The 16,672-nt window shown below is 47.5% G+C and overlaps 2 protein-coding genes across 3 annotated transcripts in view; one reads left to right on the top strand and one right to left on the bottom strand.

Moving 5' to 3' along the window:
- The window catches only part of LOC119390824 (nascent polypeptide-associated complex subunit alpha, muscle-specific form), a 671,315-nt gene that overhangs the window by 392,364 nt on the left and 262,279 nt on the right, over window positions 1-16,672 (top strand). The window lies entirely within an intron of this gene.
- The window catches only part of LOC119390816 (SEC14-like protein 2), an 80,169-nt gene that overhangs the window by 47,447 nt on the left and 16,050 nt on the right, over window positions 1-16,672 (bottom strand). The window contains exons 3-4 of the mRNA XM_037658522.2: window positions 6,666-6,759; window positions 2,450-2,544 (exon numbers count right to left, since the gene is read on the bottom strand). Coding sequence (XP_037514450.1) covers window positions 2,450-2,544; window positions 6,666-6,759 — 189 coding nt within the window. The remainder of the gene's footprint in view (window positions 1-2,449; window positions 2,545-6,665; window positions 6,760-16,672) is intronic.

Below are 16,672 nucleotides of genomic sequence, written 5' to 3'. Positions count from 1 at the left end.
TAGGTCGTTGCTAGGCTTTAGCTAGGTGATGCTAGGTTGTTTCTACGTTGATTCTCAGCGCAGAGAGGTTCGTGTTAAACCACAGACAGTCACAGACACGACACGGATGTCGAAAGTGCACAGACAGAACCTCGCTCTGAAACCGAGGATTCGCACCTCTCATAGATCTACGGGCATGTCGTCGTTGGCGTAGGCCTTCCATCGCTTCAGGGCCGTCGTCGCTTTGCAGCCATTTGTTGAGCTAACGGTTGCCTTCTTCATTTTTATTGGATCAGTGGTGAGTTGTGGGATTTACCCGATTTCTGTGGCACATACCCGTTTATGATTATGATAATTTTTTGGTTCGCCGGACAAGGAACGAATTGCTAAACGGCTTCGCTGTTAAAACAAACATAGGAGCTACGCTTCTCAAATTTGTACAGTATTGTTCCGAGCCATTGAGAGCTGTCAGGATATTTTTGCCAGTCCACCAAGCTCGGTATTTAAAAAAGATTGCCTAATGAACTTTTTAAATAGTAACTCTACCGAAAAATATTCAATTCAAAAGTTGTAACGCTTGCTCAGAAGCATGGAATTTTTAATCGATGCCAAGATAACTCCCGTGATTAATTTTCTTCCGGCCTTTCCTTAAAGCGCGCTAATTAAAAAAAAAATACCATGTGACTGCTGCCTAACGCGTGGCTCTTTTAGTGCCCTCAAATGTAAGTTGAACGAATTATTAGGTCGATTGGACACGCTATCGGTGACTGCAATGGACGTTAAGTGATGGTAGGAACGTACAGTCTAAAAAAAAAGAAAAATCGACGATAAAGCGGCCACCTCGTGCGAGTAAACCTTTTTATCTCCGTCCTTCATCACACGGTCACCCTCCATCGCGTTTATTCATTGGTGTGAAAAGAAAAGAAAAAAATTGCCCACGGCTGCATGAAATGCTGCCTACGGTATCGTAGGGCATTTGCCCATGGTTCCTGTTTTTTCGGTAAAGAATTTTTTTTATTAAAACGGTACGCCCCTTTTGTCGCCTAATCTCCATGCCACAGTCACCGATAGCCTGTTTCGACGTCTGTGCTCGGACCAGCTTTTAGTAATTCGTTCAACTTACATTTGAGGGCACTAAAAGCGCCGTGCATTAAGCGGCAATCAGGTGGTATTTTTAAAAATTCGTGTGCTTTAAAGGAAACCTGGAAAAATTAATGACTGGAGTTATCCTAGCACAGATTAAAAACTCCGATGATTCTGAACCAGCACTACAACTTTTGTATTTAGGATTTTTCTCTAGAGTTACTATTAAAGAAGCTCATTAACCAATATTTGTTAATTACTGAGCTTGGCGGATTGGAAAAAAAATATTCTGACGTTCTCTATATGGCTCAGAACTATACTGCGCCAATTCGAGACGCGTAGCGCTATGTTTGTTTTTTAATACTTGGTGCTAGTTAACTAAAACACCCTGTATATAATTCTTTGAGAATGTTTTTCAAGAAATAGACGATACATGTGCAAAACACAATTTCACAACCGTATCTGGAACTGGGCAAGCCTTCGTCACGGTAAGGACACCCAGGTGAGTTACTATGACGAAGGCAGGCCCACCTGCCGACATGTTAACCCTTTCGGCCCTGGTATCGTCAATTGACGACACCGCACAAAAGTTCCCCTAGCACCTCGGGAACGAAACCAAAACTGCTAATTCTTGGGGTAGTAATTCTTCAATGATCCTCACTGCGATCCACACCACAAGTGTGGCATTCTTGTGCGGCTGGGAGGCACAAAGAAGAATACGTTTTACCGAAGTCGTGGATGACGTCGAGGCGGGTACGCTGAGGTGGGTAAGCGCCATTTTCGGGTCGACGTACCGAAGCTGTTTCGATGAGTATAACACTTAAAAATAAGACGTGGTTCACATTTTGTGTACTCGAGTGAGTAGCAGGAAAAAAGAGACTATTTTTTCTCATTTCACAACCGCTGAGCCCTGATGACCTAATTTGATGCAATGTCTGTAACTCCTATAATACTTGCACCACTGGGTCAATTTTTCGTTTTTGGTCCCTGAGACCCTAGCTATTAAGAAAACACGCATAAAAAAGTCTCCGACCAAAATAAAAAATACAGGGCTGAAAGGGATAAAAGTGTTAATAATAACAATAATAATTAGTGGGGCTTTACGTCACAATTCCTCCATACATGATTATGAGAGACGTCGTAGTGAAGTGCTCCAGAAATTTCGACCACCTGGGTGTCTTTAACGTGCACCTAAATTTAACACCTCCACCCCCTGCGTTTTGCCTCCATCGAAATGCGGCCGCCGCAGCCGGGTTTCGATCCCGCGACCTTCAGGTCAGCAGTCGAGCGCCATAACCACTCGACCACCGCGTTGTGTTTTGTACATTTGTCGTGCTTTTCTTCAGCTGTGTATATACTTAAAGAAAGAAAGTGGAGAGTTAGTCACCTTACGCGAAGTTTCACGTTTCATCTTCTCTTGCAGTTCAAGAATATACATACAGTGCTGGCGAATGTCGGCCGGAGACAGCACCTGCAGAAAACCTGCACACGCAAATGAAAGAGGGTCATTCCACTCCAACAGTCCTTGGCACTGCGCTCTACCATCTCTGATAATGTTATCCAATATCATGACCGAGCACAGCAGCGCGCTATTTGTACTTGTACCCTATTTTTGGATGGAAGAAGCTATGGATATCCTATTTTGGGATGAAATGAACTTAGGATGCCTGTCCAGGCTTTGGCGCTCTCAGGAGGTTCCCCGTTGTACCAATTTCGCCGACATAAGTCCTTTGCCGCTGAATTTTCACTAATCATTGAAGCCGAGCAAATTGCGGGGACCAGACGCCTGCGTCAGCGAACCGCCCATTGCTCTCTTGGATAAATGGCTACAGTTCCTGGCAGATAGCGCGCCAATGAGCCTTCCCATGAGCCTCGTGCATGTGGGTGTCCATGACCGGTTTTTCGCCGCTAACTTGCTTACTCTTTTCTTCATCTGTATAACCGCTGTTAATAATAAAACTTCAGTCTGAGCTTTCCTTTGTCTTTTTGTCGTCTTTGTTCTCTACGGCACAGCGTCCCTAGACCCGTTATGCGCTCTTCATTTTCCTGTGGAATTTGTGCACTAGCGCATTATATCGCTGACCACGGGGGTTCATGCCAATATTAGACAGTTGGGTAACGTCACGTCTACAGTCTAAGATTAAATCGGGTAAAGTTGGATGAAACGCAGCTCTTAAACCAGCGGATGAACGATGCGTCAACCAGGAACTAAAAGCGGGCCGTTGCGTGTCGTGTGCAAAAGAACGGCATGAAAAACACCAAAGGCGGCACTAACAGCGCGCCCATCGGATCGTCTGCTGCTGCGCTGTGCTGCTCGACCCTGCTACGCTAGCACAAAAGACCGTCGAGTAAGTTGTACGCCATAGTGAAGGCCAGAACACTGGTGCCTTGACCCCACAATTTATTTGTATGATGATGTATGGTGTTCATTTGCACAATTATTTTGCGTTCCCAAGTATCGAATAAAAAGAAACCCTAGCACTAATAGAAGGTGCGAGCACAGGCCTGCGTAACTTGCACCAGCGTCCGGCTGCCGACACAGTGAGCTGGCTGTCTCGCGTTCTTCTCCCCCCTAGAGCGGCTGTGCCCCTAATAGTGCAATCTTCCGCCTAGATGCCGCAGATACCTCGGGTAAATGTGGCGAATTGCGAAGAGCCTTTTAGCAGTGACAAAAGTGAGCTGTTGTGATCTGTGGGTTCTATAGGAGCCACTGGCTAAAACTTCGAAGCGAAAAAAAAAAGTCTAGGAAGTTCGACGCCTTGAAAGCCGTCGCACAGCGCAACTGTGGTCCCGTTGGCCCGGTCCCTTCAAGTTTCTTCTTTCGCTTCGCGAGGTCACTTACAAGTCATTTCTTAGTTCAATTCGGGTTATGTTCGCCATCTAAACAAAACACGATAGCCGAGGAGCCCGCCGTAAAAGGTATTTTTCGATAGCTTGACAACGCCGTGGACGCCTACAACAAACACCTTGGCGGTATCCCAGCCACGTCAAAGAAGGCATAAAGGACGTTTCACACAGTGGAAAGCAGTAATACAATATAAGATGAACAACACAAGGAAATGCACCGATAAGCAACAAAGACAGGACATTATAACACCACTGCGTGATCTATTTCGCGGACACAAAGTGAGTGAATGTAAAATGCAACATCAGGTACAATGTAATTGGAGTACGTGGTCGTCATGATATAGAAGCTGTTTCCTTATTTAAGCTAAGTCAGGTATTTATTTCCAATTAAAGGCACAGGTCGGCGTGGGTTACTCTCCTTGCGCTAAGTCTTCTCCTGTCACCCCCTTTCTACGGTCTGCCATTTCAGGGGCAACAGCTCCCCTCTCAGTCCACTGTTTCAATCGCCCGCCTTACGTAAGGTTCACCACGTGACCCCTCTTTCAGACGACTCTTTGAATCCCCCGCCTTACGCAAAGTTCATTACATGACCCCTTTCCCTCTCCTCTCATCTGACCTCCTCCTCTCTACCATGTACGCGTGACCTTTCTTAGCGTGACTGCGTCAACGATGCCGACAGCACAGGGCCCGCATAAACAGCTTCCCAGTAAAATAAAAGTAACAAAAAAAACCACAGCATATCCACGGAGTGAATGATGATGAGTGGGCGAAGCTGCGGAGGTTCATCGGTAAACCGTGAATCTTCCGTGAATTCTGCCCAGTACATCATCACCGACGTGAGATCGGGCGCGTTTATACTAAAGGTTCGATGAGTTATGACGACTTGCAGCGCACTTTAATTTTACATGTACGCTGTGAATTTTCATTGTTTAGAAAACCATTGCTTAGAAAACATCTGGCGTCTTTCGTTAAGCAGCTGGCGTCTTTTCGTTTTGCTTTAGAAACATCTGGCGTTCTTTCGTTTTGCTTTTACAAAACATCTGGCGTCTTTTGTTGGTTTATTTCATCAATCAACGGCGTTTTGAACAAAATTTTTATAGTTTAATCACGCACAGGAGAAATCTCACCAGGCACTACCTTGGAGGTAAGCAATGGCTGCTAATGGGAATGAGAGACAGAAGAAGTCGGCTTTTAGCTAACGCTGCGAATTTTTTATTGTTCAACAACGCACAGGAGAAATCTCCCACCGGCACCACCTTGCAGGTCAAAGCGTAAGACTGGTTACATACTACGCTACGAGGGACGAACGGGTGCCGCTATAAGGAGCTTCGCCCCTAAAAAATTAATGTTTGCACTAAGTCGCGCAAAGCTTGGCACAGCGCAGGCGTGCCCGTCGCCGCTCGTATTCCATTTCGAGCGACACCTTTAGCTTCGAGATGCGCGGCTTTCTCCTCGGCAGTAAGCACTTTCTAAGTACACGATCGGGAACCTCGTGAAAAATTTTCTTTCGGCAAGAATTTTTCTCTTTATATTTATTTTTAAACGACACGTGTTCTCTCTGCCTTTCTTTTTCTGTCGGCATTTCTTTCTCTCTATTTCTCTTTCTCATTCTTTCTGTGCTACGCTTTACTCTTTCCCCTCCTCCTCCCCATCACATCACTCCTCCTCACGCTCACTTCCCTTTCCCACCTTCTTGCTACACTATACTATACAAGGTTATGCTAAGCTCTGGTAGCGTGCCTGGATAGCCGAGTGGTTAGGACGCTCTCCTTCGGATCAAGGGTATGCGTGTTCGAATGCCGCCTCGTGAAGAATTTTTTTTTCGGCAAGAATTTTTCTTTTTTTTATATCTTTCTTTCAGGCTGTCTGTTTGATTCTCTTTCTTCCTTTCTTTCTTTCTTTCTTTCTTTCTTTCTTTCTTTCTTTCTTTCTTTCTTTCTTTCTTTCTTTCTTTCTTTCTTTCTTTCTTTCTTTCTTTCTTTCCCCCTTTCTCCGTAGTTGTTCTCTCTTCTGTCAGGTTTATCACAGGCCACGCCGTAGCGGTGAATACCGGAAACTGCCCAAATTCTGTGGCACATACTCGTTCACGGTGATAACGGTTTTGCTGAAGGGTCGACATTTTACTACCGGCTTAAATAACTTCGCTGTTAAAACATGGCTTCGCTGCGCCGACTGCCGGGCGGCGGTCGGGCGGCGGCCGCAGTGAGCGTTGCGTCGGCGCAGGCGAAATAAACGTCGCGTAGAATTTGTTTTACAGAAAATGGCTGTTAAATTGTGTCTTTTGATACATTTTACGACGACGGTCCAATATCCAGCGCGATGGTGAGCCCTGAACCAACGGGCAGCCGCCGATGCACTGCGAGCAAACGAACACGGCGAATTGCGCAAGGGTTCTTAGAAGGGCTAGCTGGTGTGCGCAGCGCATTATGGCGAAACAGCGCGAACGGTGGGAGAACGCAATTGTGTTTGTTCCTTCGCTTTCCCATCGTTCTCGCTGTTTCGCCATCGTGTTCGATGAGAGAAACTGGACTGGGAGCCCTCTCGTTCGCACTAAGTACAGGCATCACTTTGAAGCCGACACCTCTGATAGCAGACGCCTATTTTTCACTATTGTGTAATATTAAAGACCGAAATTATACGGGAGTACCCATTTTGTGATCACCAGCGGCACTATGGCTGTTGCCGCGGTAAATGTCCGAATAATTCGTCACTCGTGCAACGTCAGAAGATACGCAAACACACGTGCGTACACTCACCCTTGATGTCTACGCTGCCGACGTTTACTAACCAGACTGGGTGTCCCTTCGGATTGCACTCGAGAATGCCTCCCGGAAAGTGTTCGCGCATTACCTGCGAAAAACGACACGTGAATACATTTTCGCTAAAATACGTACTCATGATGGAAGCGGATGGCGTTCAGCTCTTCTGCCCGTATTGCGTTGATGCACGGGTCGCGTGAAACATGACGAGCGCAACAGGATCGACCAACAGAACTGTGGCTGTTTCGACTTGTTGAAGTGCGCGACTTTTGGGTGATCAGGCTCGACCATCATGACTATGCAAGGAATCGCCGTAGTGCCGGGCCACGGCTCGACAGTTGTGGTCCTGCTTAGCTGGTCCCACCTTCCACCTCGACAAGCGTGCTGAGTTGGATTGCGCCCTGGTGTCTACCAAGGTGAGTGAGAGCACCCATACTCGTCACCTGAAGGTTCAGAAGCTTTGCTTCGACCACCACTTCACATCGACCACGCTTCAGCGACATGTATACGGCCCCATAGTTTTTTTTTATTTATATGCAAAAACATGGGGTGGCAGCTTACATTAGAGCCGGCTATCCCATCATCATGATATTAATATTGAAGCAACACACAAAAACAAGAAACAATAAAAGAACGACAAGCGAGAAAAAAGGGAATCAGAAGCACTATGTACTTAGTTATGCGAGTACTGCAACTCCTGACAGCCAACGGAATAAAAAAAAATTGGAGGACGCTTGGGCTTCACTTCCAAGAGTAGAACGCGATAGCGTAATCGGACTGTGTTCGTATCGCCTTCCCAATCGCTAGCCTGGCTTCGCTTCTTGGTCGACACCTAAACCATGCCGCAAGGAAAGCCAAAGTGTGGACGCGCGCCGGCTCCTATATCCAGGCATGCGGCGCGACAGAACACGGAAAGCGCGCCAGTGGGCCCTTTTCGCCATCTCGCGGGTTTTCTGTCAAGCCGCTGAATAACCTCCGAGATGTGCGTGCCACCAACGCTAAATAGTGCATATAAAAGACTCGCCGTTAATATGCTAAAAGACGTATACGTGGTGGCCGAGCGGCTGAACGCATCGCGCCACTGAGCGAGTGGTCGCAGGTTCGAATCCCCGATAACACTCGAAACGAATATTTTTCATTATTTCCTTATTCGCACCTATCTCGAATTTTCACTGAAGGACAACGCCGATTTTTCGTTCACAACCAAAGACGCCCACGCCGCGGACGCCGGCATTTCTGCAAAACGAGCTGTTTAACGGTATCGCGTTAATACATATAGGACCACGCTAAAGTACTTTGCGTGTTGCTTGTAGGCCTCGCCCTCTCGCCAGGGCCCTCTGTATACAGTGGAATGTCGTTAATAAGTCTTTTTATTACGGGAACCGCAAAATAAAATGTATTATGCGAAAATTGTATTAACCAAAGTGGTTAAAACATGGAGGAAAATATGCATGCTGCGTCAGCAACTAGCTTCTATTCAGCCACATTGAAGTAGCTGGAGAATTTTGCGCTGCACATGCTTCATTTCGACGTCCAGCAGTAACTTCTTCTGAAAGGTATTCTGAATTCTTCTGAAATTCTTCGCCTGGCGCATCATCATCATTGAACGCTGCGACCGCGCCTAGCAGCAATCTTTCTGTCGCAAAACCGACGCTGCTGCGGTCTCAGCTGCCCTGCAACGCGCACATCGTGGCTTGTTGGAATGCGGTTTGAGCTAGTATACTGACGAATTAAGTAGGATTTCTATGTATATTGATCAAGATCCACTTTGTCGGTAGTGTTCTTCAATTTCGGGCAGAAATGGGATTGTAGTAAACGCATGAACGTGCATTATTTTCAAAGAACGTTGGCCGGGTATAAAAAGAAAAATGTATTAGGCCGGAAAACGTATTATGCAGAATCTTATCAACGAGATTCCACTGTCTAAGGACGTTTCTCCGAAGATCTGTGTGCTTTAAGAATATACATCCGGTTGACCTGTGTCCACATGCTTTCCCGCAATGCTGTAGAGTAATCACGTTGAATATTGATATCATTGCTCGTGAAGAGCCCAATAATAGTCTCCCTGTACGCTGTTGTGCTGTAAACAGTTTTTTTCATTGTCATGTACTCTTTTTTTCAATTTGCCTTAAAGGGGTCCTTCAACACTTTTCCTAGTAATCATCGAATGGCTTTATCAAAGGAGTTTAATGCCTCCAAATCGACTGCCGCAAAAATTTTTAGAATCCGTCAAGTACGACCGCAGTTAAAGGGGTTTGCCGCCCGCTTTCAGTTCCTTCTCTCTCCTTTCGGACCATCGAGCGCGCTGAAAGGGAGATGAAAAGGGGGCAAGAAGCTGCGACCGTTTGTCAGCGCACGTCATGATCTTGAGCACTTCCTTTTTTTTTTCTTCAAGCGCTCGGCTTAATTTCACTGTTATGGCGAGCGAGTGCGCGGGAACGTCACGGCTTTCCGTGGCGCCCGCGGTAACTGGTCAATGACTGGGCTTATGGCGCTGTCATTCGGGTTTATGGCATCATTTGTCGAGAAAAGAGGGCGCGATTTCTAGATGACTTTGGTAATTAACTGTAAATTCCAGACTGTGTGCTGCACTATAATGTTTGGCTCGCGTGTTCTCAGGAGCCTCGAATACCGATCGGCAGGGTTTTCTGACCGTGCTTAGAAAGCGTTGCAGTGTCCCTTTAAGCCTTCGCTATTGCAACGTAGACAGCCATGATCAGCTTGGTCAACCGTCCTGCCTTTCCCTCATTATTTATCTCTACTTCTCTCCGTTTTAACATGCACCTAAACTGCGAAGATTAAACCTACCACAACGCTTCCACATCATTCGAGGTAAACAGCTCGACCTTTTGCAATGGGACGAAAACCAAAGATCTCTTTTCATGTTCCCATTTCGAGAGGTCGCGCAGTTTGCCTTGAAATGTGCCGAACTTACAGCCTAAACTTTGAGGTTCCTCGTCGTACACCAGCCTCAATTATTTTTGCTGTGCCGAGTGCCGAGTGGCTAACACTATTCAACTATCGTATGAAAGTACGATGACAAGGGATACGTTGTTGCAATGCTCTCGTAAGCTCCTATAGACATGGGTTTCAACGATTACTAAAAGACATAAAGAAAAAAAAACCAGCAGATGCCACGCACTCTGGGAATCCGATGTAATGCGAAGCAGCCAGCAGAGAGCTGCATACATCGCCTTGTTTCTCTTGGAGGAAAATGAAGTCATTCATGTCATGACATCTAGTTCACTATAAATCCCATGTTGATCATGCATGCATGCACGCACAATATTTTATATAATGAAACGTACATTTTTGTATATACAATGCATGACCTGTCATTTATGTTCGTCACGCACTCATATCATGCCATACCAGTTTTGCTCTATATCCAGTTCAGAAAACGGCCGGAAGCACACCAAGACAGTGTCATGTAAATCATGCCATATATGACATGCATGTCATGATCTTCAGGATACAAACTGTCATTTATATTTGTCGTACAGTCACGTCACAAAATGCCAATTTTTGTGTATATCAAGCTGGCGAAAAGACCGCGAGTGCACCATGACCGTGGTATGTAAATCATGCTGTACATGACATGCTTCTCATGATTTTTATGTTACCACCTGTGAATAATGTTCTTCATACAGTCATGTCATGCAATACCAAATTTGCTACATGTCAAGAGAGCGAAACGGCCGCAAGCGCACCATGAGCGGGGCATGTCTGTCATGGCGTACATGACACGGATGTCATGATTTTTATGTTACCACCTGTCATTTATGTTCACCAACAGAAATGTCTCGTCATACCAATTTTGCTATATATCCATCTAATTAAACGGCCGCGAGCGCCCCGAGACCATGTCATGTTAATCTTGCTGTACATAACATACGCGTCATGATTTGCAGGATAGGACCTGTCACTTATGTTTGTCATACACTATTGTCAGCTAGGCCATACCAATTTTGGTACTGATAAAGTTAATGAAACAGCCACAAGAGCACCAACACCGTGGCGTGTAAATCATGCTGTTCATGGCATGCATATCATGATAATCATGTGATGACCTGTCATTTATGTTCGTCATACAGTCATGTTTTGCCATACGAATTTTGGTATACATCACATTAGGGAAACGGCCAGGAGAGCACGAAGTCGTAGGCGGCTAGATAGATAGATAGATAGATAGATAGATAGATAGATAGATAGATAGATAGATAGATAGATAGATAGATAGATAGATAGATAGATAGATAGATAGATAGATAGATAGATAGATAGATAGATAGATAGATAGATAGATACGCTCAAAATGGCAGAAGTAATGCAGTGGTCACTATAAAGCGTAGTAGAATGCTTACCATAGGCTTTGAAAGCTGTACTGCGTTAGATGTGAACGCAGGAAAATGTGTCGAGGGTATACTCACTCAGGCTAATATGATTAGTGAAAGAGGAGCAAAGTACGGGAAGTCAAACTCCAGCTATATTTAAAAAGCATTACTGTAATGACAATTCTGTTCCTGATACGCTTTTTGTGACGCGCGACAGTAAAGATGCTTAACAAATTGCAAAATATTTATAAATGAACAAAAAAAAATGCAAGAGCCAAACCGGAACCCAACCGAGCTTGTCACTCTTCTCGTAACTTATTAGCGAGTACCAGTGGGACGTCGTGCAAGCCACGCGCTTCCGTCAGCGCGGAGAACGAAAGCCGCGAAGAGCGTACGCTCAGCTGAATCGTGACCACGCCGCACCATTCGTATCTAACGTCTCTGAGTGACAGCTCCACCTGCACAAGCTTCTCGGTGCTGTCAAACTATAGCAGCTGCGATCGGTAGGAATTTAATAGTCAGTTGTCAACCACCGCTCCAATTGCATCCCCCTCTACGACAGCCAGTTACTGAGAACAGCCAAGCGCAGTCCCTCGCGCTGCAATATCCTGATGAATGACAAGTGTCAGCTGTGAGTGTTTGGCGACAGTTATGGTAATCGTACGGCAAATCGCGCCATACAGAAGCCCTTGCGGTAAATTCCTGCTTGTCCTTCAGTCACAGATGCAGAGGGAGTACTGCAAGAGCAGAGCAACTGTATTACTCTCGGCAGAGATCTTTAACTCCGCGAGGGAGTAGTGCAGAGTTATCCGCGGAACTTGCTCTTTCCTTGAAGGCAGAGTAAAAGAGACTGCGAACTCTCTGCTACTCGGGTGGAGTTCCCAATTCATGCAACTCTCGCGCCGACGTAGTGTCAATGGTGTCTGGCACGCGGTCCTTGGCAGACGGAGTAGAATGCAGTGCCACCATCTGGCCGACGCCGCACAGCGATATAACTGTGTTGTAACCATAAGCCTCCAAGCATAGGTGCCACAGATGTCACTTTAATGTGCCAAGTTAACAGGATAACTTTCAATGATTACAAAGTAAGTTTTTGAGATCGTCAACGTTCGGTTTTTGAAGCGCCAACAGCGGCAAGAACGGAGCATCGAACAGCGGCAACATCTAACTCGTCGTTCAAAATTACTTTAAGACACAAACTCATTGCCACTCGACCTTCTTCTGAATCGAGTTCTCTTGCACAGCGTCACGCCGTAACACGCACAGCTCTGCTCAAAAAAGACAAGCCAAGACAAAACACACCGTTAGGCTTCATGTTCACGGGTCACATACTGAAGATAGACGCAATCTTCCTTTCTAACTAAAACTTGCATCGTCATAAGACACAAACAAACTCCTGGCTGACCACGAATGACATGCCAATAATGCCAAGAGCACAAATTTTCTTTTAGAATTCACAACTTAGAAAAACTCTAAAAATTACCGAGGAGCTGGGGCACTTTAACGGCTGTTACTGCGTTAGAGTTACTGTATATGCTACCTTTGGGTAGCAGAGTTGCGCATAGGTCTGGCTAGCAACCATGGCTATGTCGTGAAGACTCACTCCGTTTTTGCGGGCGACATGCCTACCGGGTCAACTGGTCGACATGTTTGGCGTGTCGAAGACCGGTGATTTACTTTAATGTGAATAACTAGCGTCAATCCAGTTCGCTGCAGCGGCGCCATCGAGAAATTAAAGACTTGGCCCCAGCGTCAGCTTCTCCGCAACGCATGGTTGCTAGCGGCGTTCGGAAGACAGATGCGCAACTCTGCTACCTAAAGGTAGCACATGCAGTAATTCTACGCTGCTTGAGATATGGGCGCTATCTGGCAATACGTCGGGAAACGAGCTTGTGCAGAGGGCACAGATGAGGAAAGTTCTTTCCTTCCTCCGTGGCAGAGGGCTTTCGTCGGCGCGTCGCATTTTCAGCGCAGCCGCTTTTCAGCGCAACTTAAGAAACTAGGGTCTTTAGAATTACGTATTATTACGTGAAGGCACACAGTGAAGTAGAGCGTATTTACAATATATTTACACAACGCTTAAGCGTTAGACAAGATGGCGGAGAGCGTGCCGCACACAGCAACATCACGTCGTCTTCTTTGGTGCCTTCCTTGCTTCGGCAGTGTGAAACATTCTTGTAACATGACCCCCGGGTGGTGAAGCACCGTCTCGGTGCTTTCTATGGTGTTGCTGAGCGGTAGAGCTTAAGGCGGGACACATGAACAGTGTCCGTAGGCAGCGAAACGGAGGCAGATGTAGACTCGAGGGGGCCTATCTCATAGGTGGCATCGGTCGCCTGGCGCAATACACGATATGGGCCCGAGTATCGGGAAAGCAGTTTTTCGGAAAGTCTAACACGCCGAGTCGGGGTCCACAACAGCACAAGTGAACCCGGGCTAAAAGAAACGTCGCGATGATGGGCGTCGTAACGCTGCCTCTGGTGGTCTTGCGAAGCTAAAATGCGCTGACGAGCGACTTCTCGTGCTTCGCGAGCTCTGGTGATAGCATCACGGGCGTATTCAGTCGGCGCATCGACGGCTGCCGGAAAGATGGTGTCAAAAGGTAAAGTTGGGTCGCGGCCAAACAAAAGATAGAAAGGTGAAAAGCCAGCGGTATCGTGGCGTGAGGAATTATATGCAAATGTAACAAAGGGCAATGCAACGTCCCAGTCATGATGGTCGGAGGAGATGTACATAGAGAGCATATCAGTTAAAGTCCGGTTGAAACGTTCAGTAAGTCCATTAGTTTGTGGGTCGTAGGCCGTCGTAAATTTATGTTTCGTTTCGCAAGAGCGAAGCAGGTCATCAATAACTCTGGAGAGAAAATAGCGTCCACGATCTGTGAGGAGTTGGCGTGGGGCACCATGATGAAGGACGACGTCGTGTAGGAGGAAATCGGCGATATCCGTGGCACAGCTGGTTGGTAGAGCTCGTGTAATGGCGTACCGGGTTGTGTAATCCGTCGCGACAGCTATCCACTTGTTTCCGGAAATAGATGCAGGAAAAGAGCCTAGGAGGTCCAGGCCAACTCGGAAGAACGGGTCAAAGGGAATATCAAGTGGCTGGAGGAGTCCGGCGGGGCTCATAGGCGGTTTCTTCCGGCGTTGGCACTGGTCGCATGCGGCGACGTAGCGGCGGACAGAACGATGAAGGCAGGGCCAGTAAAATCGACGTTGTACACGGTCGTACGTCCGAGAAACACCAAGGTGACCGGCGGTGGGGGCGTCATGTAGCTGGCCGATAACGCTCGCACGTGGATGAGAAGGTACGACAAGGAGCAGTTCGCGTCCATTGGTGTGGACGTTGTGACGGTACAATGTGCCGTCCTTAAGCACAAACAGTCGGGTAGACGGATCGGGTGTCGGAGAATTAAGCTTCTCAATTATGTCACATAAGACGGGGTCTCGACGCTGTTCATCACGGATGTTGCTTAAAGCGGAGATGGAGAGTACACATGGTGGCGCTTCATCCAAATCCTCAGGAGGGTCCACTGGATTGCGGGACAAGCAGTCAGCCTCATGGTGTAAGCGGCCAGATTTGTAACACACGGAGTAGTTATATTCTTGGAGTCGGAGTGCTCAGCGACCAAGACGCCCAGTGGGATCCTTCAAAGACGAGAGCCAACAGAGTGCGTGGTGATCGGTTGTGACGGTGAAATGTCGACCATGTAAGTAGGGCCGAAATTTGCCTAACGCCCAAACGAGTGCAAGACACTCCCTTTCGGTGATTGAGTAGTTCTGTTCGGCTGCGGAGAGGAGACGGCTGGCGTAGGCAATAACACGGGCGCACCCGGTTTGATGCTGGACCAATACAGCACCGATTCCGTGGCCGCTGGCGTCGGTGCGGACTTCTGTTGGGGCGGAAACGTCGAAATGAGCCAGAATAGGTGGTGTGGTTAGCACCTTGATGAGTGTAGAGAACGCCGTAGCCTGCGCAGTGCCCCAGGAGAACGGGACGTGTTTCTTCAGTAAGTCGGTGAGAGGGCGTGCGACGTCCGCAAAATTGTTCACAAAACGTCGAAAGTACGAGCAGAGACCGAGAAAGCTGCTGGACATCCTTCATGCAGGTAGGGACGGGGAAGGTCTGCACGGCTCGAACTTTATCAGGATCAGGGCGTACGCCAGAGGAGTCGACAAGATGGCCCGACAAGATGGCCCAACATGGTTAGTTGTTGTCGTCCGAAGTGACACTTTGATGAGTTCAGTTGGAGACCGGCATTGCGAAAAACAGAAAGGATGGAGGAAAGACGTTCGATATGAGTTTCAAAGGTCGGGGAAAAGACTATAACGTCGTCAAGGTAACACAGGCAAATTGACCACTTGAACCCACGCAAGAGAGTGTCCATCATCCGCTCGAAGGTGGCCGGAGCGTTGCATAACCCGAAAGGCATGACCTTGAACTGGTAAAGGCCGTCTGGTGTCACAAAAGCGGTCTTTTCGCGGTCCATGTCGTCGACAGCAATTTGCCAGTATCCTGACCGAAGGTCGATGGAGGAAAAGTAATTAGCGCCGTGGAGGCAATCCAGCGCGTCGTCAATGCGCGGTAGCGGGTAGACGTCTTTTTTAGTGATCTTGTTCAGATGTCGGTAGTCTACGCAGAATCGCCAACTGTTGTCCCTATTTGACAAGAACTACAGGGGAAGCCCATGGGCTAGAGGATGGCTCAATTATGTCTTTGGCGAGCATCTTGTCGACTTCCTTTTGAATTATGTGGCGCTCAGTTGGAGATACGCGGTATGGCCTTCGATGGACCGGAGAGGCATCGCCGGTGTTAATGCGGTGCTTCACAGCATAGGTTTGCCCTAATAGACGGTCACAAAAGTCAAATACGTCCCAGTATGATTGAAGGAGGCAAAAGAACGCGTCAGCTTGGTGGGGCAAAAGGTCTGGCGCGATCATTTTTTCCACATCAGGAGACGGACTTGCTAGAGAAGACCGGACAGGCTTGTAGTTGGAGGGAGCAACATCATAGGGGGACAAAGCTGAGATAACGCATTCGTCAGAGGGCGTCAGCAAGGCGAGGGCAATTCCGCGTGGGAGCACTTGTGGACACAGAGCAAAATTGAGCACAGGAATGCAAGCACGGTTTTCACGTAAGTGAATAACAGTGTGCGGAAACGTAACACTGTGCGTCAAGAGAATGGATGGGCGCGAGCACATAGTCGCCATCAGGTACAGGTGGCTAGGGCGCTACGGCGATGCACGTCACTGTTTGCGGTGACAAACGGGCATGTTCAGCAGAGCACAGACGACCTTGGGCGACAGTGGGCGGATCAGTCGGACACGGCAGGTCAAGTTGCACAGTACCAGCTGAACAGTCAATAAGGGCGGAATGGGCAGACAGAAAATCAAGACCGAGGATAACATCATTGGTGCAGTGGGTGAGAACGGTGAAGAGAACGGAAGTTTGGTGGCCGGCAATAGTAACGCGCGCTGTGCAGACGCCAATGACGGTAGCTGCACCGCCGTCAGCAACACGAACACTACGTGAAGGGGCTGGAGTGAGGACTTCCTTTAAACGGTCACGAATATTAGAGCTCATAACAGAAATATGGGCGCCAGTGTCAACCAAAGCTGTAACAGGTATACCGTCCACTTCAACATCGATCAGGCAACATCGATTGGTAGGGAG

This window comes from Rhipicephalus sanguineus, chromosome 1, assembly GCF_013339695.2.
Source record: "Rhipicephalus sanguineus isolate Rsan-2018 chromosome 1, BIME_Rsan_1.4, whole genome shotgun sequence".
In the NCBI taxonomy this organism is placed as follows: domain Eukaryota; kingdom Metazoa; phylum Arthropoda; class Arachnida; order Ixodida; family Ixodidae; genus Rhipicephalus; species Rhipicephalus sanguineus.
This window is presented reverse-complemented; position numbering and strand designations above follow the sequence as displayed.